Below are 27,033 nucleotides of genomic sequence, written 5' to 3' on the forward strand. Positions count from 1 at the left end.
AATTTGAATTGGAATTTTCTTATTAAACAACTGACAGGCATGAAATTTGGTGAATTTTTTTTAGGATTCATTAAAACAATATATAATACCCAAACTGCAAAAATATTAATAAATGGGGAAAATACAGATAATATAAGGATAAATAAGGGTGTAAGACAATGATGCCCCTTGGCTCCCCCACTTTATATATTGAGCAGAAGAGACACTACTGGTACAAATCTGACAAAATCAAGAGATCAGGGGGTTAAAAGTTATAAAAGAGGAGTACAAACTTCAAGCATTTGCTGACGATATGGCATTTATAGTGGAAGATCCCCTGGAAATGACACCCATTTTGATGAAAGAAATAGAACAATATGGGAAGGTGGCAGGGTTAAAAATTAATAAAGAAAAAACAAAAGTGATAACAAAAAACTGTACAAATGAACAAAAGGAAGAACTAACAAAGAGATTAGGGATACAGGTGGTAAACAAAGTGAAATATCTGGGGATATGGCTGACAGCTAGGTGCTCGTCAATTAAAAAAGATAATTATGATAAATTAACAATTTAAATATTTAAAGACTTAGATAATTGGGCTAAATTACAAATATCTCTATTAGGCCGTATTGCAATAGTAAAAATGAATATTTTGCTAAAATTGTTCTTATTTCAGATGGTGCCAGTCAAGTTGGAAAAAAGCTTTTTTGAAGAACTAAATAAACATATATCCAAATTTATATGGCAGGGGAAAAAAACCAGAATAAAATATAAATTATTACAGGATGATAGAAAGAAAAGAGGCTTTGGTCTTCCAGATTTCGAAACATACTACTATGCTGTGATAGCAACCTGGCTCAAAGACTGGGTTAATTTGATAAGTAAAAGGATCTTTACATTACATTTGATCTCCAACTTGGATGGCACGCATTTTTGTGGAATGGAAAGAGTAAACACCACTTGTACTTTCAAAGGTATTATATAAGCAGTGTGTTATTAACTATTTGGGAAAAGATAAAAAAGTACATTACTGTAAGGTCCCACTGTGGTTATCTACAACTGAGGCAGTTACACATCCAAACGTTTTAGATTTTGATAATATTGTAAGCTATAAAGATCTATTACATTAAACCGGAGAGTTAAAGGGTAGGAATCAAATACAAATTCAAGGAAAAGAGATAGCATGATGGCCCTATGCGCAGATACAAACACATTACAAAAAAGATAAACAACAATTTGGTTTTAACATGACCTACCAAGAATTAGATAAAATTTGGCATGGGGAGAAAAGGAAATTGATTAGTAAAATATATAAATATCTATTGGATTATAAATTAAAAAAAGAAACAGTCAAGGAGTGTATGACAATTTGGGCAAAAAATGTGGGCCAAAGTATTGAATTAGACAAGTGGGAACATATTTGGGAAATAAATTATAAACTAACTATGTCAGCCTCATACAATCTCTATAAAATGGTGTATTGTTGGCACTTACCACCCATGAGACTGGCTAAGATGTTCCCGAACCTCCCCGCAAACTGTTGGAAGTGTAACTGCATCCAGGTAACATACTTTCATATGTGGTGGACCTGTCCATATGCTCAGAAGTTTTGGAAAAATATCAAAAATTGGATTCTAAATATAGCTAAACAAGAAGTAAAACTTGAACCTTTTTTCTGGGTATGATAGACTCAAAAATAGAAAAAAAAATCAATATTTAATCTTGTACATTACAACGGCAGCCAGAATAAGTTATGCTCAAAATTGGAAACTGTCTATTGTCCTTTCAGAGGAGATGGTCAAAAAAAAAATCAGGAATGTGCAGAGATGGACAGCCTAACCAAATTATTAAAAAACAACAAAGATAGTGAATACTACAAAATTTGAAACTGTTGGTATGAATACCCAACAATGGTTAAAGAGAAAGACAACCGAATAAGTTATGAAACTATGAAGGACGTGTGTTTAATCATAAAGTATTCTGTGAAATTAAAACATTAAAAGAACAAGGAAGGTATTGTAACAAGGTAGATCACATCAATGTTATGGGGTAAAAGAAAAAAAGAAAAGAAAAACGTAACCAATGCTCAATACCTGCTGCAAAATGTATATATGCGTATATATATGTTTTCTCAAGTTTTCACGGGTACTTACATGTATGGCATTCAGCTTTGTTCGGATATTTTCCCATGTCATTGTAGTTGTGCTTTTAAAGTTGTACAACTTTACAACTTCTACAACTTTAAAAGCACAACTACATTGATGTGGGAAAATACCCGAACAAAGCTGAATGCCATAGATAGATAGATAGATAGATAGATAGATAGATAGATAGATAGATAGATAGATAGATAGATAGATAGATAGATAGATAGATATAAATATAGATAGATATAGATAGATAGATATAGATAGATAGATAGATAGATGATTGTTTTTTCTTAAATCTTTTAAATATATGAAACTAATAAACTTTATTATAAAATGAAAAAAGAAAAAGGGCGTTGGTACTTATCTGATACGCCCGTTCTCTTTGAGCTGCGAAGAGCATCCAGTAGTGGGAGGTGCTTCAGTCTCTGCATCCATAGGCTGAGCTTTAATTGAGGAACGCTCCTCCTCCTCCACGTGACTCCTCCATGCGTTCCCCAGTTTTTGCGAAGACAAGAGAAATAAGTGCTCTCATCCTCCACGTGACTCCTCCATGCGTTCCCCAGTTTTTGCGAAGACAAGAGAAATAAGTGCTCTCATCCTCAAGACCTAAAAAAAGTTCGTTGGCCAAAACAGGACCCCACCAGACGGAAAAGGGGTGGGGCTGGATGCTCTTCACAGCTCAAAGAGAACGGGCGTATCAGGTAAGTACCAGCGCCCCTTCTCCTATGAGCTGCTCCGAGCATCCAGTAGTGGGACATACCAAAGCTTAGCCTGTCCTATGGGAGGGACTCCGTCTGGTCTGGAATCTCTCCCTGTGGTCCGTGTGGACCCATTGCAGAACTCTTCTGCCGAAGGAGGCCTCCGCAGAGGCAAACACATCCATTTTATAATGTCTAATGAAGGGCGATGGGGAAGCCCAAGTTGCCGCCCAGCAGATTTCAAATATTGGTGCCTGTGTGGCCCAAGCTGCCGAAGTTGCTGCACTCCTAGTTGAATGAGCTGTTATGCCCTTTGGCACCTGCAGAGTTTGAGACTGATATGATTTAGCTATTGCCGCCCCTATCCAACGGCCTATCGTAGATGGTGATACCTTGTGACCCTGGGTATTGGGCTGAAAGGACACAAATAAGGCCTCAGATTTCCTGAAGGTCTCTGTACGCTTGATATAAATTCGCAGTGCGCGTCTTACATCAAGCTTATGCCATTGCCTCTCCAACGCCTGTGATGGTCTGGGGCAAAAATTTGGGAGAATGAGCTCTTGTGGCCTATGGAAAGCTGAATTGACCTTGGGCATAAATGTGGGATCGGGACGAAGGACCACTCGATTGGCATGGAACACACAGAGATCTTGTCTGACAGACAAGGCTGCAATTTCCAAGATACGACGAGCAGAGGTGATCGCTACAAGGAAAACTACTTTGTATGTCAAGAATTGGAGACTTGACTTCCTCAGGGGTTCAAAGGGCCCCTTAGTGAGAGCGACAAGGACCTTGTTAAGATCCCAGGTGGGGTAACGGTGAACCGCTGGAGGACGTAAATTGGTGGCTCCTCTAAGGAAGGACCTTATGTGTGGGTGATGTGAGAGAGAACTGAGACCTTCGCAAGTGATAACTGATGTCAAGGCCGCTACCTGTCTTTTTAAGAACAGTTTTTAAGATTTAGATTTTAGTTTTTAGATTTAAGAACAGTTTTTATCCAAGTGCAGTTTTGAGTTTGAATGCAGGGTCATAAGATTTTTTGTGGAATTTAATGGCTGAGAGTAATGGGGTATTTACATTTTTAAATTGTATAGAGATTATTGTATGGTTTGTTGTGTCTAGTTTTATTTTTCTTTCAATGGTGTTGTCCAGTTTTACTTGTGGAAGAGCACCTCATTTCGTTGCACCCGCTTGCGAGTGTAATGACAAATAAATTCTTATGTCTTATGTTATGTCTTATGTCTTATCTTTTAGCATATTAGGTGACAGCCCTTTACCAAGTCCTTCCTGTAGGAACTCTAGAATCTGAGCGACAGATGGGGAGGCGGGATCAACTTGAAACCTACTATACCATTTGCAGAAAATGGACCATGTGGCGTTGTAAATGCGAATTGTTGGGGGCGTCTGGCGGCTAGGATGGTGTTGATAACTCTGTTGGAAAGCTTTTTGTTCCTCAAGCCACTCCACTCAACCTCCAGATGGTCAATTGAAACCATTGAGGGTCCGGGTGTTGGAGGGGCCCCTGGGTTAATGAGACTCTGTCTGGTGGGATTCTCCGGGGTGGGGCTACCGAGAGGCTGCGGAGGTCTGCGAACCATGGCCATCTGGGCCAATAAGACGCCACTAGAAGTAGTTCCGCTCTCTCGAGTAACTTCTGGATGACCCTGGAAACCAGAGCCAGTGGAGGGAATGCATACAGGAGCCCCGGGGGCCATCGGCAGTGGAACGAGTTGTAATTCTCCGCCCCTTGGGATGGGTACCTGGAAAAGAATCTCAGGAGCTGAGTGTTGAGAGGGGAAGCAAAAAGGTCCACCATCGGTTGACCAAATGTCCGAGTTGCTTCTTGGAACAGGGATGGGTAGAGACGCCACTCTGAGTGATCTATGGTGGCCCTGCTTAGCCAGTCTGCCTGTGTGTTTGATAGGCCCGAAATGTGTTCTGCTTTGATGGAGAGTAGGCTGTTCTCCGCACAGCGACACAAGCGCTCCCCTTCCCTCATTAGCTGTTTTGATTATGTGCCCCCTTGCTTGTTTATGTGAGCTTTGGCTGTCACATTGTCTGTCAGAATCAGTATGTGCTGCCCGCGTACCTGGGGGAGGAAGTTGCAAAGGGCCAGGTGTACTGCGCAAAGTTCCAGCCAGTTTATGCTGCACGACTGTTCTATTGCAGACCATCTGCCTTGGGTTGTGAGCGACTGGATGTGGGCTCCCCATCCAAACAGACTGGTGTCTGTGGTGATGGTGAGCTTTTGTGGCTCCTTGAAGAGGCAGCCTCTGTTGATGACTGGCTTGGACCACCAGAGGAGAGACATGAGGACCTTGGGTGGTACCCTGACCTTGAGTTTGAAGTTGCTTCATCCGGATCTCTGGTACGGTAGCAGGAACCACTGGAGGGATCTAGTGTGAAGGCGGGCCCAAGGGATAATAGAAATACATGATATCATTTTGCCCAACAATTTTGATAGATCCAATAAGGACACCCTCTTAAGCTGCCTGATCTCCTTAACTGATTTTTGAATGCTATTTAGTCTATCTGGTGACAGATAGACCTTGCCTTCCACTGTATCTATAACGGCCCCTAAGTGAATTATTCGAGTCAATGGTGTTGACTCTTCTTCCAATTTATTAGGAATCCGTGCTCTTGTAGGGATTTTAATGTGGTCTGAGTGTCTATAGCTGCTTGATGGGCGGAAGGAGATAAAATCAAGATGTCGTCCATATAACACTGGAGGCAAACAGGGATGATCCTGAGATGGGCAGCTAGCGCTGCGAGGACCTTGGTGAAGGTCCTGGGGGCAGAGGCTAATCCAAATGGAAGGGCCACGTATTCGAAATGGTGATTATTGTAGCAGAATCTCAGAAACTTAGAATGTGAAGGCTGAATAGCAATATGCAAATACGCCTCCATCAAGTCTATGGACGTGAACACGTCCCCCCGTCTGATGCCCAGTAATATAGACTGGAGGGTATGCATTTTAAATTTGCGATATACCAGGAAACGGTTGAGATGTTTCAAATCTAATATCGCTCTCCACCCCACCCCCCCGAGTTTTTTGGCACAACGAAAAGTGTGAATAAAAACCTTGCCCTCGTTGCTTGGTAGCTAGTGGTTGAATGGCTCTTATTTCCAGAAGATGTTAGATAGCGGAATCCATGAGATTACACCTAATTGGAACTCTGGAAAGAGGGCATGACATGAAGAAATCTGGGGGAGTGGATTGAAACTCCAGAGCCAGGCCAAATCTAACTGTGTCTCTGACCCAAGAATCAGAGGTAGAGAGGTCCCATTGGTTCATGAATAATTTAAGGCATCCGCCAATGGGTGATGAGTTCCTTGAGCTATCTTGGTCGCCGGAAGGGCCTGCTCCCCGAAAACCCCTTTTGGGTTGTCCACCCCTTCTACTCCTGTCCCCTGAGTCAGACCTGTTGTTGCCCTGATCTGAAGGATGGGGGTCTCTGGTATCTGGGAGAGAAGGGTCCCTGATAAATGGGTCAGAAGGATCCCCTCCGAAAGGACTGGGGGTTTCTGGGATCTGATCTTCGAGCGAGGGAAGGAAGGAATTTCTTCTTGTTGCGGGTTTCAATTAACAATGGAGCTAGGGAAGGGCCAAACAGTTTGTCTCCCACTATGGGTGAGGAAGCCAGCTTGTATTTATGTTTAAAGTCTGCTTGCCAGTGCCCTAGCCATAGCAAGCGAAGTGCTGTGACGTGAGATGTGATGGCCCTCGCTGAAAACTTGACAGCGTGGTATGTGGCATCAGCGGAAAATTCAGCGGCAGCTGTGAGTTTGGTGATGTCTTGGTGCGCCCTAATGTTGGAAGTGGGGACATGTTGCTTCAAAAGGCGAAGCCATCTAAGAGATGACCGTGTGAAAAAGGAGGCGGCTGTAGCAGATCTGATAGCATCATGCATCAGATTGATGCGCTCTGCGCAGGGCTAGCTCAGCCTGTTTTTCCTCTGGTTTTAAGAACTCCAGCGCGTCACTGGGAATAGAGGAGGACACTAAACCCACTATGGGTTCGTCTACCTCAGGGGTACTGAGCAGTTTTGAAAAATCGGGTTCCAGGTTGAAATATTTCCTATCGTAGCCCATTGGGGCTGAGTACACCACTGCAGAAGCCCACTGCTTCTGCACCAGGTCAGAAAACATGGGTGGGACTGGGATGACCTCTGCCTCAACAACCGGTTGGTTGAAGATCAGGTCCTCTGGCCCCTCCTCTGAGGGGACAAGGGTGTCAGATAGTGATTGCTTACTTAGGCGTACGATGTTCTTTGCCTTAAACAGTAGGGATTTGAAGAGCTGAGGCAGAAATAAGCCCGTAAAAACGGGCTGGTCAGGGATAAGCCCTTCGTCCTCGGACATTTCCCCCTCTAAGGGGTCTGCCTCTGACAGGGGCTCGCTATCCTGCATTGACCCCAATTTGGACTCGTCTGGTTGCATGATCTGATCTACTTCCTCCTCCTCTTCCTCCTCCCGTCCTTGGAAGGGGTTCTCCCCCTGTAAAAATACCTGGGTCTGGTGTTGGTCCAACCTGGGCAAGGACCTCAGAGATTGTGACTCTAGGTCAGGGACCCCGGGGTAATGTCTGAGCATGGCTGCTTGTTGAAGCCCGGCCACGATCCCCTGGCGAATGGCCAGCTCCATCCAGGATCTTATTCTTTCCGGGACCTCCTCAATAAGAGTTTCATCCTGGTGGAGACCAGCAACTGTTGGGGTGAAGGTGGCCTCTGGAGCCCTCCTGGCCGGTGTCCCAGGAACTTGGATCTGTTGTCCTTGTGGGGGGCATGAGAAGGAGAGATCTGGGGGAGGAGGGGTGTGTGAAATAGACAGACTGGAGGATGGGAAGCCCTGAGGCACAGGGTGTACTTCCCTGGTATGCTTGGCAATCTCTCTTTCTAAGGCCTTATGGCGCCTTAAGGTGTCCTTTTCTGAGGCTTTAGAAGTCTCTTTAGTCTGTTTGCCTTTATGGTGAGATAAGGCACGCCCAATTGGCTTTTGCCTTCAAAGAAGGTGTCTGAGAAGTGTTACCATCTGCCATTCTGATTAAATTGTATTGCAGCAATTTGGACATCAGTAAGGTAAGGCGGTTGGCATGCCCAGGGTCCGATCTGAGTCAAGAATGGTTGCCCTGATAAGTACTTATGCCTCCCCCCCTTTTTGATATCTATATATGTGTATATATATAAAATGAGTCGTATCTCAGTTATAATATTTTATAGTATTAAAATATTATACTGTCAAATAATGTATTAATATTGATGATTAATAAACTTATGATAAATATTGTAATATTCCTGTTAAAGTTGTGTTATTGCTCCTAAGAACAGAAATATATATAATAGATTCCAATATTATTGAGAAGAAAGATATTGAGATGAGATGAGCCCAATCAGCCAAATTCGAACGCCTAAGGCCCAGGGAGAGAAGTATAAGGGCCTTGCAGCAGCCTTCCTGCATAGGCAGACACAGGCCTAGGTGCCTGCTGCTGCACCGCTGAGGGTTGAGCTGTGAGGGTTAGCCAATGATCTTTAAGTGAAGAGAATAACCTTGAGTGCACTGTAGCCAAAACGAGGGTAAATCAAAGCTCCGAGAACCCAACAAGGGTCCTGCTGCCTCCAATTTAAATACCTCTCACAGCTTGAATGAATGATAAAAAGTGCGCAGCCACAAGGTGGCAATCAAAAATGGCGTCTGCCAGCAAACTTTCTTGGCGCGCTCCTCCTCAGCAGCTTCCCGCCAGAAAAACGAAGCCGAAACTCTTAAATGAAGAGGCAGCCAGGGAAAGGAGAGATTGAAGCCTCTCCGCTTGAAATTCAGCGTTCAGAAGGGGGAAACAGTGATACGACTCAGGAATGAAAGAAAAGCAAGCCTCAAGCAAAAAGAGCGAAAGTAAATGAAGCGGCAATCGAGAACGGCAGAGGGAAAAGCTTTCCGGCTGGGGGGGGTGGCGCGAAGCCACAACAAAGCTTCCTGCCGCCTTCTATGGCGCTTCCCCAATCAACAGTTTAACTAGATTGTAAGGTTGTGAAGAGGCTAGGGAATACTGAAATCAAACCTGCTGTTCGCAATTGAGTTCCTGTTTCGGCCAAGGATCGAATGAAAAAACACTGCCTGTCTCACACGAGGCTGAGCAATAACTGGGGAACGCATGGGGGAGTCACGTGGAGGAGGAGGAGCGTTCCTCAATTAAAGCTCAACCTATGGATGCAGAGACTGAAGCACCTCTCACTACTGGATGCTCGGAGCAGCTCATAGGAGGAAGTTGCTCCTTTCCGCTATCAAAATAATATTAGGTAGCAATAAACTCTCATTACTTTATATATTATACATGATAGTTATGTACCACTAAGCATATTTTTAGGACTGAAAATGTTTATAAATCTATCAAAAATTATGAAATTTGCCTATCCAAAACATATCCAAAGAATTTATGGGAGATGAGTCAATGAAATTTGGTGGGCATGCTGCTACCTCTATTAACATTAATAATGGTTAACCTGTTAAACTGTGTGCAAATTTAGGTAAGACACATATTATTTATTGAGGTTTACACTGTAATGATTTTTGGGGAGTACATTTAAAATAAATAAGGTCTCCTCTGGGAACCCCACTCAGTGCTAATTCCCTGAGGTCTGCCTAATTTTACACAAAATATAGCGGAATTTAGCTATTTCAAAGAACTGCTATTTCAACTGTACAGCTATATATGAACAGATCAGAAATTCTGGGATACTTTAGTAGGTAAAGAGTTATTAAATGAGTGAATCCTTACAAAGGGTATAATATAATAGGACATGTTATACGTTTCTTATATAAATAAGCAACACAATTAGCATTACTTAATTTATTTTCTTTGCCTTTGAAATATTTATACCCATGTCTACTGTACATTGTGGACAAATTTTGTCAATTTCTTGACAGTGATAGCAGTAATTTCTTGCTGACATGGAATAAACTGATATCAGACAAAATACTTTTTAAAACATACAAGGCACAGATTAACCCAAGAAGTTCGTACTACTCCTTGATCTGGGAAAAGAACCGGATTTTTAGTGCCTTTGAAAGCCATATAAGTAGTTTTCACTAAATATACATTCATTCAACTACAATTCAAAATTTCATCCACTATGGCATTAAATGAGGGGAGTTACAATGGACAGTATATTTGTGGTCACTGCAGCGCCCCAGTATGGCGTTAAATGAGGGAGACTTGCAATGGATACTTATAGCTGTGGTCACTGAAGTGTCCCCATAGTCCTGTGAGAATAATTTGGCAACAAATTTGCAATTGCCACATTTCGGCATTCCACAGTCATATGTATCAACATCATAGCCAGCTTCTGAAAGCCAAAGTCAATGGGAAGTCAGCGGGGGGTGTGTGTGTCAAAAATGACAATCACATGATAGTGTGACGATGTAAGATTCAACTCATGAGAGCAACTGGGGTGGTCATGTGGCATCACATTGTACTACTTTATCACTTAGCAATGGAGTTTCCAGTTCCAATCACCATTGTTAAGGAAGAACCATCTATATATGTTATTAATTTTAGCACTATTAAATAATTTAACAAAAATTTGCTAGTTTATTTCCTGAACAGGTTTGCTCAATTAACTAATTCAAGATCTATTTCACAAAATAATCAAATACTTAATATTCAAGGGTAACCATCACAAACTACCTCTAGTTTGTGATAGTTACCCATAAATGCAAAGATTTTGACTTTAAAAATTTGCAAACTGTGAGAATTTATGCTTTTAATTCTGAACACCCCATTTCACAACAAAACAATTGTTGCTGTAATACGTAATATTTTCCTATTTTACAGATCAGATCATTCAGAAATTTACTTTCAATAACCGAACTGTTGGACTATTAAGTGAACACATAGAAGTAGACTTTCTTGACTCTCCCAAATGGAGTAAGAAAAGAATATTTACCAATAAAATTATATAGACCCTTCAAAATGTTAACAATATCATAGTAATCCAAAAGCAGGATGTTCAACCATTTCTGTTTGGTACTATGATGTATCAAGGATAGAAAACTAACAGGAATGTCCAATACAAATGTAACAACATAGTTAAGTGGTAGGTATGGAAAGAATAGCATATGTCAGATCAAAGCAACAGAAGCTAAAACAACAATATCAAACAGATCCTAAAGACAGGCCTGGTCACAAGAGATGAATACTGAACCATATGAGACATGATTCTAGGGACAAATCCCATGACACAATAGTGGTCATCTGAGTGAAGTAGCTAGAGAGCCATTATGAATTACTTCTACTGAAATAGACTCAGGATGTTCCTGCTGTGCATCAAGTGATATCAAAGAGGAACAGCATTGAGTTGTTGTGTGTATCAAAGCTGTGGAGGGCAGAGTTCTTCCTAGGGGAGCAAAAGCCAACTGAGCTTTGGTACTGACAAGGCTAAACAATTATTTGAATACAAGTCTTCTAATGCCAGTAGCATTGCTTTTTACTGCAAAGATAATTCAGCAAGGAATGCCTAACAAGCATTTTAAGAATATTTGAGATGGAGTTATATTATTTCTATGACCAGAACACTTAAAAATAAAAAAATATTCATGAGACATAAGAGAGAAAAATATAATAAATAAAAATTTTGTCCACTTCTTCAGCATGATAGGAAAAAAAAATGAATGAATTCTTTGGGGGGGCTATCATTATAGAGCTGGAGGGGAAGAGTAATTTTTAGTCCAGCAGGACAATATTTCAGAACATCAGTCTAAACAAATATAAGCCAATTAGTACAATTAATAAAGCTTACAAAAGATAAGAAAAGCTCATTCTTCTTTCATAACTATAATTTTTCATGTGGAGTATATAGCGTTTCATGTGGAGCAGACATAACACCTGTAACATCAAGGTGGATTTGATTTAAATCAAGCCTATTTAAATCATGATTTAAATCATTGGTAAAAAAGCTTGATTTAAATTAACTCAATTTAGATCATAATTTTTAAAGAGCAATTGTCATCTCTATCCCACAGTGGCTCCTCCTCTGACTCACTGTTGTCTCATCAACAGACCCATTCACTTTAATGTGATGGCTGGTGATGTGGCAGTGACACAACAAGGTGAGGGACATGGCACGCAGCAAATGAATGGATGCCCATTTATAAGCACTGCCACGATGGATCTGAAATGACATGAAATGCTCTTTAATATATTTATAAGGTGCTTAGAAGGTTTCACTTTCATTTTTACTGCTTGCGTTTCCTCCTCACACTTAGAGCCTGCTGGTACAGATGGATTTCTCTTCAAACAATCATACAGTTCGTAGTGTATATAGATTTGCAAAACAATGGGATAAAGGAATATTCCTGAACTTTGTTTTATGATTTATCTCATGGATCTCATTTTCTCTATCAAACATAACTTCTTAGTTCTTTGATGCATTCATTTCCAAATGAATGTATGCATCCAAAGACCTCACTGCATCATTGTAGTGAACTATACTCAGCTAACAACTCAGCATCATCTGTGCCTCAGCAAACATAACCTCCAACATAAGCATTTCTTTATATCTGTCAATAATTGTGCATGCTCTCATGCACTTACGCTCACATGCCAGCACTCAGAAGGTAATGTGTGCTAGGGGCCTCCCACACCCCCTGCACATGTGTGTGTGATCCTCCTGTGTATCGCGCATCTATCACCCCCACCACGTGCCATCCATCTGCACATGTGCATGCAATCACCCCTCCCTGCACCTACATCTCTGCACATGCATGCGCAATTCCCACATGCGCTGTGCATCTCTGCACACTCCCATGCATGCGTGCCAGATACCCAACAATTAGCTGTCGAGCTGTGGCAGTGCACATACGCAGTGAGGCTCTTCCAGGTGAGCTCTCGCATGCTGGCAGAAGTGGCTCAGTGTGCTACTTCTGGCACGCATGCCATAGGTTTGCCAACACGGGCACATAGGCTTTTGTCTTCACTTTTTCTACTTTTCTCTTCATATTTGATAACTATCAGAGTATCCTTCCATTCATCAAGAATGTATGTAGTCCAGCTACTTGCTTAATGAAAGAATCTACTAAATTGTCCTGAAATGTAGTGGCCATTGAGCCCACTTGAAACCACCAAAAAGACAAGTTCCATTGAAGATAATGTAAAAGATTGTACTATCAGAAACATTATCTTAATATTCAGTTTCTTTTGATTTGAACCCTCAAATTAAAAACACTTTTCCTGCTATTGGCTGCAAAGAAGCCATTTTATTCCCTTAAATATTTATAGAGTAACTCCTCAAACACCTTTTCTGCCAACTAGTTAATCCATTCCTATTTATTAAATGAATTAAGCAATACTGGAGACTTATTTTTCTTTAAGGCAGCAAGGTAGTAGTCTGTTTAGGGCAACTGCATTATTGTCTCCTGCCCAATGTGTAAAGAAGAGTTCTCTTTCTATTCTGAGGAAAGAATATACATAAAGAAGTGGTTGTGTGGTCACTCTGCATGCAGTTACTCACAATCATGCTTTGATCCCACTGCCTTGAAGGCCAGCCAGAAACTTCAACTGGTCCAGAATGCAGCAGTGCACACAGTAAATAGGGGCCCTTATGTTTGATCATGTAACATCTTTGTTCCACAAGCTGCACTGGTTTCCAGTTTCTTTCTGGGTGCAATTCAAGGTCCTGATCCTCATGTTTAAAGCTCAATATGATGCAGGGCTAGATTATCTATGGGACCACCGTTTCCTAAGGACAGGGATCCTCAAACTACAGTTTGTGGGATAGATATGGCCCACCAAGGCAATGAATGTATCCAGTCTGTGTGCAGTGGTGATTCGGCCCCGCCCCCTGCCCTGCTCCTCTCTTGAGTGGCTGGCTGCTCTACCCCTCCTCCAGTTGTTGCCCTTCCAGCCCACAGGGGTCTGCTCACCGCAAAGATAAGAATGAAAGGAACAGGTAAGTTCTGCTCATCGCAAAAATAAGGGTGAAGAGCACGGGCCAGTGGGTGGGCGGGGAGGGCCAGCTGGGTGATGGCGCAGTCTCATGGTCCCTGGCCATCCTCAGCAGGTGCACTACAGAGAGTGTGGGTGGAGATGCAGGCTGGCGGAGGAGGCTGAGTGCCATCAGCCTTACCTTACAGCCGGTGGGGCTTGCAAAGCTCACTGCAGCTGCCCACAAATGTAGGCAGGGGAGGGAGACATGCCTCGCTTAGCTGAAGCGCACGGGCCACTTGGGGGTGGACAGTGAGGTTCAACTGCCTTTCAGGCCTGCCTCCTGGCTTCCACAGGGCCTCTGGGTGCCTGCCGCCCAATCACTCTCCCCTCTACCTTGCCCCCTTATCCATCCCTCAACTGGGAGATGCGTCATTTCTGGGCTAAGCCAGTGGGTGGGCGAGCAGGCGGCCCTCCTTGGAGTTCAGTGGCCTTCACTATGGCAGATGAAAGAAACTAGCTGGGGCCAGTAGCGAAGTCAAGAGCCAAACCTGAATGTCTTAATCAATGAGTCTTGCAACAGGGGGTGTGGAATTGAGCTCTTCTAGGTGAGTAGAATTTGGTGGGGGGGGGGGAGAACAGGAGTATTACCTTGTGTGTCTGAGTGACTAAGATGTGGGAAATACCTACAAGAGGTTTGCCTAGATTTTGAAAGGAGTGTGAGTGTTGGAATAAGAATTTTTAGATTCAGAGGAGGGTTCTGAACTACTCTGAGCCGATGGGGAGGTCCAAGAAATCCCTTAGGGAAAAAGGGAGGGTTTAGTCAGGCTTCGAGCCTACGAGAAGGTCCGAGAAATCCCCCTACCAAGAAATTCCCTTAAGAAGCTTGAAATTCAGGGGAGGGTTCTAACTAACGCTGAGCTGATGAAAAGGTCCAAGAAATCCCTTAGAAAAAGGGTCATTGGTTCTTACCTGATATGACCTTTCTCTTTGGGTGGAGATAGCATGCAGGATTGGGTAATCAGTCATCACTTGCTGATTGGACTAAGTCTGTCAAATCTTTGAGGACACTCCCCTGTTGCTAGGGACGTCCCAAAAATGTTCTCCTGTAACAATAACATGGTCCATTAGATTCAGAATGGACCAAAACAGGGTGGGACTGAATGCTATCTCCACCCAAAGAGAAAAGTCGTATCAGGTAAGAACCAATGACCCTTCTCCATTGTGATGAAGATAGCATCCAGGATTGGGATAGACCAAAGCTGGCTGTCCTATGGGTGGTCCTAGTGCGATCCAAATCCCCTAGACAGGATGGACCTTTTGAAGAACTCTCTGTCCAAAGGCTGCCTCCGCAGATACAAAAAGAGTCCAGCTTATAGGGTCTGATGAACAGAGAAGGTGAGGCCCAGGTTGCTGCCCTGCAAACCTTCTCCAGAGAAGACTGAGTGGTCCAAGCCACCGACATGGCAGCACTTCTCATTGAGTGCACCGTTACTCTTGGAGAAACCACTAGTCCTTGGGCTTGGTAGGCTTTGGAAATGCACAGTCTTATCCATCTCCCCATAGTCGTTGGAGTAATCTTGCAGCCCATAGTAGAAGGTTGAAAGAAAATAAAGAGGGATTCAGATCTCCGGAAGGGAGATGTCTGCTTAACATGAATTCGCAGGGCCCTCTGAGCATCCAGAGTGTGCCATCTTCTTTCTAATGCATGCACAAGATGCAGGCAAAAATCAGGTAAGATTAGTTCCTGGGCTCTGTGGAACCACGAGTCGAACGAAGGGTCTAGTCTTAACACAGCTTGGTTGGTGTGAAACACACAAAGGTCCTTCCAGACGGATAAAGCTGCCAAGTCTGAAATCCTTCTGGCAGAAGTGATTGCTTCTAGGAAGGCCACCTTGCAAGAGAAAAACTGCAGGGAAGTGGATCTCAGTGGCTCAAATGGGGCCTCAGTCAGTGACAGCAGTACTTTAGAGAGGTCCCATGTCAGATAGCAATGAACCACTGGAGGCCTAAGGTTTGTAGCACCCTTCAGAAACCTGCAGACCGTGGGATGTCTAGATAAAGATTCCACTCCCCCCAAAGAGAGAACAGAGGACAAGACTGCAATCAGCCTCTGCAACATGTTAGGTGAGAGTCCCTTGTCTAGCAATCGAGGCTCCAGTAGGGTCTGGTCCCTGTAAGATCTAGAGCACCATTCGCTGAAAGCCTTCCAGGTTGCATCATAGATGCGATTGGTGGAAGGTCTCCTAGAGGCTTGTATGGTTCTTATCACCTTGGAGGAATAATGGTCCCTGATCAGAGATTCCCGCTCAATCTCCAAGCAGCCAGTTGAAGCCACTGGGGCTCCAGATGTAATACTGGCCTCTGGCTGAGTGACACTCTGTCCTCCAGTATCTTCCAAGGTCAGGAGACAGAAAGGTTTACTAAGTCCGCAAACCATTGCCTTTTTGTCCAAAGAGGGGCTACAAGAATGAGTTCTGCTCTTTCCCCCAACAGTTTTTGGATCACCCTTGTGATCAGGGGCACAGGAGGAAATGCATAGAGGAGCTCCCGTGGCCAAGGGCTGCATAAAGTGTCCGTTCTCTCTGCCCCCGTAACCGAAAACCTGGAGTAGAATCTCAGGAGTTGCGGGTTATCCTGGGAAGCGAAGAGATCCACAGCTGGCATTCTGAAGCACTGCAACAGCTCCTGAAACAAAGCAGGGTGCAAACGCCACTCTGTGTGGTCTATGATAGCTCTTCTAAGCCAGTTGGCCTCAACATTGGCACACCTGCAATGTACTCAGCTCTGAGTGATACGATGTCTCTCTGCCCATAAGTAGAGCTGTTCTGCCTCCAGCATCACGGGTCAGGAATGTGTCCCACCTTGGTAGTTAATATGCGCCTTGGTTGACACATTGTCAGTTAAAACCAGGATGTTCTTCTCTGAAACAATGTCCAGATGGACCAGATGGACCGCCCTAAACTCTAGCCAATTAATATTATGGCTCAAATCCGCCTGGGACCATTGTCCCTTGACCACCCTGGATTGGATATGGGCTCTCCAGCCATAAAGACTGACATCCGTGGTCAGTACTAACCTGTCAGGGTCCTTGAATAAGAATCCTAGGGATAGGGCCTCAGATGACCACCATCGCAAGGATGTTAATCTGACCTGTGAAAGGGAACAACTCCTACCTGTCTTCTGATAAGGGCCAAGAAACCATTGGAGTGCCCTGGCATGTAATCTAGACCAAGGCATATTAATGCATGACATCATTTTGCCCAGGAGTTTGGAAAGCATAGCCAGGGATACCCTATGTTTAGATTTTACCTGCCCAATTAACTCCCTGATACTATCCTGATGTTCCTGGGATAAAGGACACCTTGCAGGAAATGGTATCTATTACAGCTCCCAGATGCAGAGTATTGGTGGGAGGGATGTGGTTTTTGGCCTTGTTGACATGCTCCTGTAGCACCTGAATGGTGATCTCCAAGTCCTCTGTTGCTCTAGATGGGGAGGATGACTGGACCAATATGTCATCCAGGTAACACTGAACTCTGACTGGGATGGTCCTAAGATGAGCTGCCAGGGCTGCCAACAGTTTGTAAATGTTCTGGGGGCTGATGAAAGCCTAAAGGGTAAACCCTGTTATTGATAAGGCCTCCCATTATAGCAGAACCTGAGGAATAGTCTATGGGCCGGAAGAATGGGGACATGAAGGTAGGCCTCTATTAAATCTATGGAGGTCAGGAAATTCCCTTCCCTAATTCCCTCCAGAATAGACCGGAGAGAGTGTATCTTAAAATACCTATATTTCATTCGGCGGTTAAGATGCTTCAAGTCCAGAATTGCCCTCCATCTCCCCAAGGCTTTAGGAATTACAAACAAGATGGAATAAATCCCATGCCCTGTTGGTCCTCAGGCACCAGCTGAATAGCAGTTTCTATAAGGATCCTTGTCTCTGTGTTCTTAGAGACAGAACAGTGAATAAAAATCCTCGGGGGTATAGAGAGAAATTCTAGAGAAAGGCCTGAACAGACCATCTCCAGGACCCAGGTGTCTGTAGTTACTTCCTCTCAATGCCTGGCAAACAAGGCCAGATGTTCCCCAATGGGAGGGTTGACATCTGATTTATCTGGGGCATCAGAAGGGACAACCCCCAGCCCCTCGAAAGGGCCGCTTAGTGTTGAATGGGCAATTTCCACCTGTCCTGTCCTGGGGTTGATCCTGCCTGGGGACAAAAAGCCTCTGGGGCCTAAAAACACCCCTCCTGCTTCGGGAGTCCTATGGAAGGAACATCTGAAATAGGGTGTCGATCTGAATTCACCCTTCTGGATCTGGAGGGTAAGATCTTCCCCTTGTCTTTGGAGTCCACCAGCACCTTGTCCAGGACTTCTCCAAAAAAATTTCCCCCTTGAAGGGGCAGTGGCCAACTCCACTTAAGTCTCATATCAGCTTGCTGTTGTCTTAGCCAGAGCAGGCAGCGAGATGTTAGAGTCCTCCCTATTGCCGTAGATGCAAATGTGGCCGCATTGGGGGTGGCATCAGCTGAAAACTCCACTGCTACTAGTTTGTTTATATGTTGGTGTGACTTGACATTGTCCAGTGGAATTCTCTCTTGCAGCTCTTGAAGCCAGATGAGAGATGCCCTGTTAAAAAAAAATGCAGCCATGGAGTCCCTCACTGCCCATGCTGCTGACAAGTGCATTTTCTGCAAGATTTGTTTAGCCCTCTTGTCCTCTGCCTTCAGCGAGTCCTCCGTGAAAGCTTGTAGGGCCACAAGCGGGCACTTCCAGGGCCTTGGAGAGATTAGCTTCCCACATTGAACATCTTTCTGTCCAGGGAGGAAGGGCTTGGACCCCGACCCAAGGGACGACCACTGCCTGTGGTCTTTGGTGCAGGGATGACATCTGTTGTAACATTTTTTTCAGAAAACAATGGATCATTGGGGTCTTCCAAAGGGTCTGTAGGTTCCTTTGGTTGAGGAACCAAGCCCTGCCCTGTGGCTTTCTTAGCCTTGAAGAGGAGTGACTTGAATATGGCCAGTTGGAATAGGCCTCGCATAGAGATTTGGTCAGAATCGTTCAGGCCGTCATCATCAGAGTAATTTCTGTCCATCAGTTGGCCACTGTCAGATGGGATGGAGTGGGAGCTTTCAGCATGAGCATGAGACCCTGATCCTGAATGCAGGGAGAGATCATCCTCATAATGAGACCTGTGTCTCCTACTACGTCTTGATGATGAAATTGAAGTCTCTGGGGGTGATCGCCTGGTCTGTTTCAATACTGCTGACACACCTTGCTTTACTGCCTCAGCTAAAAGAGCCTGCATATTAATTGGAATTCAGGCTCTTGTCCCATCACTGGTCTAAGTACAGCTGACATGGGAGTAAACGTGGCCTCAGGTATCAGTCTGGATCTCTGGGCTGGAACTGGAAGTTGTCCTGTTGCTGGGCAGACTGAAAAGAAACTCCTAATCTCAGAGACTTCAAGGGACTCTTGCAGCGAATCTTGATTGTCAGCTCCCCCTATGGCCATTTCTGTTACTACACTCCTATCAGTTTGCAACTGCCTATCTACTCTTAATAATGGTCATTCCTCATTTAGGCAGGAAACTGAACTGGGTGCCATTTCTGAAGTATCTTGGGCTGTTTCCTTTCCTTTAGCCCACAACTTGTCCAGAACCTTGTCTCTACGGCGCTCATCCTGTTCAGCTGCCTTGGAACTCTTTTGAGCCCCTGCAGCCCTGTCCCTTGGCTTGGGGCTATTCAATGAAGACAACTGGTCTGGGGCTGCTGGGCTGAGAGAGCATGACAGCCTCTCCTCCACTCTCCTGATCACACAGCTAGCGTTTTGTGGCAATTCTGCCATTTTCTACCCCAACACTGTAAAACCAGTTTCCACAAATTATTACTGAAGCTCCCTAGCTCTGCGCTAGCAAACACTACTGCAACTACCTTGCTTGTTAGGCTGCAAAGGGATTTTCTACCTTCCCTGCTGTCTTCTGCCCCGTTAATGCTGCTGCGGTAAAAAGGCTTCTGTGGCAGCCGCTGAGAGCCCTCCCAAGCCAAAACACGGGGATATGGTGTGGATATTTCTACACACCTCCTGCTACAATACCTCTATATGGTATAAATTGGCCGTCAGCCAATCCGCTGTCTGACCATCTGGGCCAAAGCCCCAACCACGTTGTCTTTGACAGCTGTTGAACAAGTAGACCAGTCCTCAGATGAGATAGTATTCAGGATTGGTGATTTTCTTCTCTAGTTTTCCAGTTGAACTGATTTAAATTTGGTTCTTTTAGGAGCAGAAATGAACACATCATCCAGCTAGCTGATTGAGTCAATTTCTGGGATGACCCTAGCAACTGGGGAAGTGTCCTCAAAGATTTGACAGACTCAGTCCAATCAGCAAACGGTGACTGATTACGCAATCCTGAATGCTATCTCCACCACAATGAAGAAAATAAAAGGGAGGATTCAAGCTGACAGGTCTGAAAAATCCCTTAGGGGAAAAAGGGAGAGTTTGGTCAGACTTCAAGCCCACGAAAAGTCTGAGAAATCCCTTTAAGATAAAATGGGCAACCATACTGGTAGTTCAGAAGCTGGGGCTGGCTAAAGAAGATATGATTAATTTATACTGTCATGTGTGGTAGAAAGACCCAGGAATAGAAGAAAAGAAATACTGCAGTGTTAGAATTTATTATACTCAAAACAGCCATAAAACTCTGAAAGAACTAAAAGTAAAGAAGAAAACAGTTCAGCAGATAAGAAAAGAGTAAAGAGTAAATAAAAGAGTAAAGCTTGTCTACATGGGAAGACTTAGATAATTTGACTTGATCAATTTGATGTTATTTCTGTTAAAAATTATTGGATATGCATCTAAAATAACAGCATGTAGAATTGAATGGGATTGAATTGATTGTGATATGTTTGGCCAGCCGGTAAATTAAGTAAACTTCTCAGCTTGGGCTTGAAGCTGTGGGAAACAGGAAATGGTTAGGGCGCACAATGACAATTATGATTGAAACTACTGACTTTTCCCACTGTTTCAGGAATGAGCTACAGGTTGCCTAAGGAAAGAAAAGGTAGAAATTTAAAGGGACAAAACCTCCCAGGTCTGGAAATGTTGTTTAATGGCATGTGTGTGTATGTGTCTGTGTGTAATCATTTCCAAATCTGCAGGGATTATTAGAGACCCTATAATAATAATACACAAAGTTATTTAGAAAATGGAGCTCATTGGCTTGTGAAAAAGTTCTCTGAAATAATAGTAATGATTGGTTTGCATGGAAAAAGCATGAAATGAAAGTTTTGTATGTGACATTGGTTTACACAAAAAGTCTGATTGCAGTACAAACATGAGTGTATGTGTGAGATGCCATGAGGTTCATAAGGAGTGATAAGGTGAAGTTATCCTGAAACCTGTGAATGCCTCTTTGTTGACCCTCCTCAAAGAGATTCCCTTTCGTACAAACTGTTTGTAAGTTGCAAGATTTTATTCTTCTTGTTGTTGTTGTTGTGAGGTAAAAGTGAAAAGGCAACAGCAAATGTTTGCAAGAAAAAGAAATGAGAAAGATCCCATGGAGGATGTGGAAGAGAAATATATATACCATTCTATAGTCCTTTACAGCATGTTGCCCCAACATATTAAAGCTGTTACTATTTAACTAACATTGTCTTAAATCTTTCTCATAAGAATGAGATGAAGAAAATATCATGAAGATATGAAAATAAACAGAAGCTGCTAGGTAAACAAATGCAGAAATGGCCAAACTTTAATTAAGTATGAACCATAATTCCCTTAATACCATCTATGCTTTACAATTATGCCACTATAAAAGTAAGGCGCATCAAGAAATTATCAAACTTAACAATCTTCTTCCAACAATCTCCTTACTTTATATAAAGTAAGAGGTAAGAAATCTATGGAAACAAATTGAATTTCCTTGAGTAATATATGACATCTGTGTTTATTCCTCACTTGCACAGCTGTGTTATGGCCATTGGCCAGAATTGAAACTAACATGTCAATTCAAACAAAAAACTCAAAAAATAAACACATATATTGCATAATAAATATATAATACACACACAACACACACATACACCTTCACTAATAATTTATTTTTGTTAGTCTCAATATTTAAGTGCTATATAACTAGCTCAGAGTTTTTTCAACAATGCAATGAGCAGCATATAAGTGTAATAAATAAATAATAAAATATATTTTATATTCAAATCATCCAAACTTACGCACAAGCAATAAGCTATAGTGATGATGAGGTTGACGAGTTTTACAACAATGCGGCCTGCCTTTAAGTCAAAGAAAAATGCTGATACAAATTACTCTATTACAAGATTTGAAAGAAATATTACAGACCAAAATGAACAAATCATCAAAAACATCCTTGAATCTGTTACATCTATACCATTGCTGGAAAAACACTGTGTACAGTCAAAAATCTCTGATGAACTTACGATTCCTCTGAAAAAAATGACAGACAATGAAGAATACTGGACGTTTCACTAATAAACTGGACGTTTTACTAATAAACTACATTGAACTTTGTAAGACCATAAGAAAATGTATCCAAGAAGAAATGTGTCATTTTAACGTGAACTTTTGAAAATGGCAATTGAATAAAACAAAGGGATTAAAAGAGCAAAATGCAAGATTATAAATACAAGAAAGGTTTTTGGATGAAAACATGAAGATGGCTCTATTTGTAGAACAAGACAGGAAATGTTAGAAATAATTGAAAAAGTATATTCAGAGTTACACAAAGATCAAGATCACACAAAAGTAACAAAACCCATGAAAGAGGAAATGCCAGATATCATAATGGAAGAAGTATCAAAATCAGTGAAAAATGGCAAATCGCCAGGAAATAACTGTGTTACAGTTGAAATACTGAAAGCTGGTAGTCACAGTTTACATAAGATCCTAGCAAAACTATACTCGTGATGCCTCAGAGAAGAAAAAATACCTGATGCATGGAAAAAGGCTAAAGTGATTCTTATACACAAGAAAGGTGATACAATAAAGAAAATTGAATGGCGTGTTGAATGTGGTTGGTAGTCATTCAGCAAGCTTAGCATAATTTTCAAGAATAACCTCCCATTACACCTGAAGAAAAGTTTTCAATCATTGTGTGCTACCTGTTCTAATATATGCCAGTGAAACATGAACACTAATGTCACAATCAATACAAAAATTAAGAGTGGTGCAAAGAGCCATTGAAAGATACCTGCTTGGTATTACAGAACAAGATAGAAAGATCTGCACGTGGATTAGAGAACAAATGAAAGTATATGGTATCATCAAGAGAGTAAAAGAATTGAATGGAAATGAGCTGGTCACATAGCAAGAAGAACTGATGGCAGTTTTACCAAGGCAAGATCACATGTGCATGCGACCCTCCACGTGTCATGCATCTCTCCATGTGCGTGCGTGTCTCCCCCACACCCCTGCACCCTGCATGCCAGATACTCGACAATCAGCTGTCAGGTGGTAGCGCATATGTGCATGCGCACTAAGGCTCTTCTGGGCGACCTCTTGTGTGCCGGCAGAAATAGCTCTACATGCCACTTCTGGCATGCGTGCTATAGGTTCACCATCACAGTCCTAGGGCCACAAAAGATAAGAACTTTTCTTTTCCAAAACTGAAGTAAGGTCTTCCTAAGCAGTGGTTCCCAAGGCAGATCTAAGAGCTATATATTAAAAATTAAACCATTCTTAAGACGTCCTTAAAGGGGGCGTGCGTAAGCCCACCAGCACTCCTACTGTCCCTCCCACTGTCCCCATTTATCTATATTTACTTCCTTTGTTCATGTTTATGTTCATACCTGTACTTGTTATCTTGTACATGTTTGACAAACAAACAAATAAAAAAATAAAAATAAAAATATTGTCTCTGAAAACCTTCAATAACATTCCACAATATTTCCAAGTTCCTATAACCATTAGGACCCATTTGGACAATACATAGTTTAAATGAATTTAATTCATTTGATACAATGGATATAATAACCCTTCCTTTGTGGGGGGTGGGGGAGAAACTTGGATTTGAATTAATTTTCCCATGTCATTTTATGCTGGTTATTATAGCAAGAAGACCAATTAAGAAGAAAAAGAAAAAATTTTTTAAAAAACAAACTCATCAGTTGATAGATTATGAAGGAAATTCAAGCAGAAAGAAGGGAAACAAGGTTAGGAATCTAGCACTTTCTGATATTCTACACCATAGATCCCATAATCACTTCTATTAATCATTCTGTCTGGGGTTTACGTTATAGTACTGTAAAAGTGGTCCAAAGCAATTTCTGTAAATTACATATTCACAATTCTAAAACTAAACATGTTTTCTTTGAAACATAATTGTTTTGTCTTCTGCAATTAAAGCAATCCAAGACATGCAGATTTGGTGGAGAGGATATTTATAATAGATGAGAATTATTTTTGGGGGGTGGGTGGGGGTTTCAAGGAAGATGAAAACCTTATTAATTTTTGACAGGGCTTCTGTTGTCTCTTTTATATTAAACAATTATCTAATCAGGGTAAGTAATTTCCATAGTAAAATATCAAGTATTTTATATTCTTTCCCACTATGATTATTTTCCAAAGTACCACAACAGGAATTTTCCATAATAAATATTACTATTAATCACTCAAACTGGTTTTGGAAAAAAAACCTAAAATCTGATGCCAAAATAGGTCTCATTCTAGTAAAACGGTTTTCCCATTCCTCCCCCCTCATCAGTCCAATCCCTAAAATTCTTGCTTATTAACTTTAGTTTTATTTGAAAGCAAGAACTGAATCTAAGTGCAAATAACTCAATTCACATGTAATGCAGCTAGAAAATCTCTACTGTTACTTACCATTAGATGTTGTGCTGGAGGCCACGGCTTTCTCACTGACCTCTGTTCGAGTGGGGTATTTTACTATGGGATTCTCAACCTTTTTCTTCTCACTTGTGGCAGAGCTATGGGATTGAGCTTCCATGATGACTTCTCATTACTTCAGTCCTTTTCACACAAATATCTGCATTAACAAACACATCTGTAAGATTTCCTTCAAAAAGCAGGAAAAGGGCATTGAAAAAAATCCCAGCCATGTTTATCTTTCAAAAGACATGTTATTGGCCCTTAAAACACAGAGACTAACTCATAAATTCCATCAAATCAACTTTAACTTATTATCTTTATACACTTATCCTGAACTTTTACAAGAGCTATAATAAGGCTGGAAAGGGATGAAATCAGCATAGAGAGCTTAATGTATATCACTTGTATTATCCACTTCAAGTTGCTGAGCTTAACAGCTAGAAAGCTGATAGACCAGTTCAAGACCAAGTGCCCCACAGCAGGGTTATCTCCATTATTTTCCCCTATTCCTGCCCACGTAACAGTTCAAAACCATGCAAACGGGTGTATATATTTAGGTACCACTGCAGTGGGAAAATAACAGGGTTCTATGCACCTCAGTATGCTGGCCAAACGACCACGGAAGTATCTTTGGACAAAGCTATGGCAAATCTAGACAGCATATTAAAAAGCAGAGACATCACCCTGCCAACAAAAGTGTGTATAGTCAAGGCTATGGTTTTCCCAGTTGCAATTTATGGCTGTGCAAGCTGGACCATTAGAAAGACTGAGTGCCAAAGAATTGAGGCCTTTGAAGTATGGTGCAGGAGAAGACCCTTGGACTGCAAAGTGATCAAACTAGTCAGTCCTAGAGGAGATCAACCCTTACTGCTCTTTAGAAGGACAGATCCTGAAGATGAAACTCAAGTACTTTGGACACCTAATGAAAGGAAGGACTCACTGGAGAAGAGCCTAATGCTGGGAACGATTGAGTGCAAAAGAAGAATGGGATGTCAGAGAATGAAGTGGCTGGATGGAGTCACTGAAGCAGTCAGTGTGAGCTTAAATAGACTTTGGGGGATGGTAAAGGACAGGAAGCCTGGAGGAATGTCATCCATGAGGTTGTGATGGGTCAGACACAACTTCACAACTAACAACATGGTCTCTCAACTAAGAAACAGAAATGAATGGCATCCCCTAAAGCTGGACACGACTAGACAGGGGAAACCTTAATCTTTACTAACTGTTTATTTCTTTATATTCATGACTTAGCATTTATATTTTTGTAAATAATATATAACAAATATTGTAGATCTTTTCAATATTTTGAAAAGTTATCTTTCTTGCTCTGTTCTAAGATTCCAAACCTAGCAACTGAGGACCAATATTTTAAACTTGTAAGATTAGGCAGAAAAATAAGTATCACACTCTATTATCCAGATTTCCTACAGCTATTTACAACTGCAGATCTTCCCAATGCCATCTTTTAGTTTACTGCTTTCACTTAATTATATCTTAGTAGAATTATCTCTTTCATATGGGAACAATCCACTAAATGTCTATGGAGATTCTCAGTCATCCAGATCATGGTTGTCCCAAATATGCTTTTTTCAAGAGGCAACTGGACTTTCTGGTTTTTCTTTGAAGACATTTCACTTCTCATCCAAGAAGCTTCTTCAGCTCTGACTGGATGGTGGGGGAATAGAAGGATTTATACTTCTTGAAGACATCTGATCATTTCCACTCTTTTAGCAGGTTGTTAAGGTCATCTGGAGGTTTATCTGTGTCATCAGGCTCATCTGAATGGTGCAAATTGGTGTGGAGCCTTCTTGGAACTGTTGATAGATCTGTGTTGTAGATTGGAGATAGATGATAACCACTACCTATTTTAAATACAATGAAGGCTTCTACAGACAAAAACAGGGCTGTGTCATGGGTTCACCGGTGTCCCCCATTGTAGCCAATCTCAACATGGAAAAGGTAGAAACCAAAGCCCTAGACAGGAAATTCATCTATTTACTGGTATAGGTATGTGGACGACACTTGGGTGAAGATCAAAACACAGGAATTGGAAACATTCACCAAACATATCAACTCTCTGGACAGATACATCAAATTCACACGGGAAGATGTTAAGGAAAATTGTTTAGCTTTCCTGGACAGTGCAGTAAATATCAAGGATGACAGAAGCCTTAACACTGAAGTTTGTCACCACTCAGGTGACACAAATCAATATTTACATTTTGATTCCTACCACCCACTGGAGCACAAAATGGGAGTCATCAGAACCTTACATCACCGAGCTGAAGGCCTGCCTACCAGCAAAAATGGGGGAGGGGGGTGTTGAGAAAACATAAACACATCACGGAAAACAATAAACAAAACATTGTCATGCCATACATTGCAGGCATACTGAAAAGCTCAGGAGGATCTTCAGCCAACAT

At 42.1% G+C, this 27,033-nt stretch overlaps 1 protein-coding gene across 2 annotated transcripts in view; it reads right to left on the bottom strand.

The window, feature by feature from the left end:
* The window catches only part of GLI3 (GLI family zinc finger 3), a 495,436-nt gene that overhangs the window by 406,522 nt on the left and 61,881 nt on the right, over window positions 1-27,033 (bottom strand). For both annotated transcript variants that reach the window (XM_087916968.1, XM_087916967.1), the window contains exon 2: window positions 24,605-24,767. In XM_087916968.1, coding sequence (XP_087773094.1) covers window positions 24,605-24,728 — 124 coding nt within the window. In that variant the 5' untranslated portion in view covers window positions 24,729-24,767. The remainder of the gene's footprint in view (window positions 1-24,604; window positions 24,768-27,033) is intronic.

This window comes from Pseudonaja textilis, chromosome Z (genome assembly GCF_049901715.1).
Source record: "Pseudonaja textilis isolate UNSWEBS1 chromosome Z, rPseTex1.2, whole genome shotgun sequence".
Taxonomy (NCBI): domain Eukaryota; kingdom Metazoa; phylum Chordata; class Lepidosauria; order Squamata; family Elapidae; genus Pseudonaja; species Pseudonaja textilis.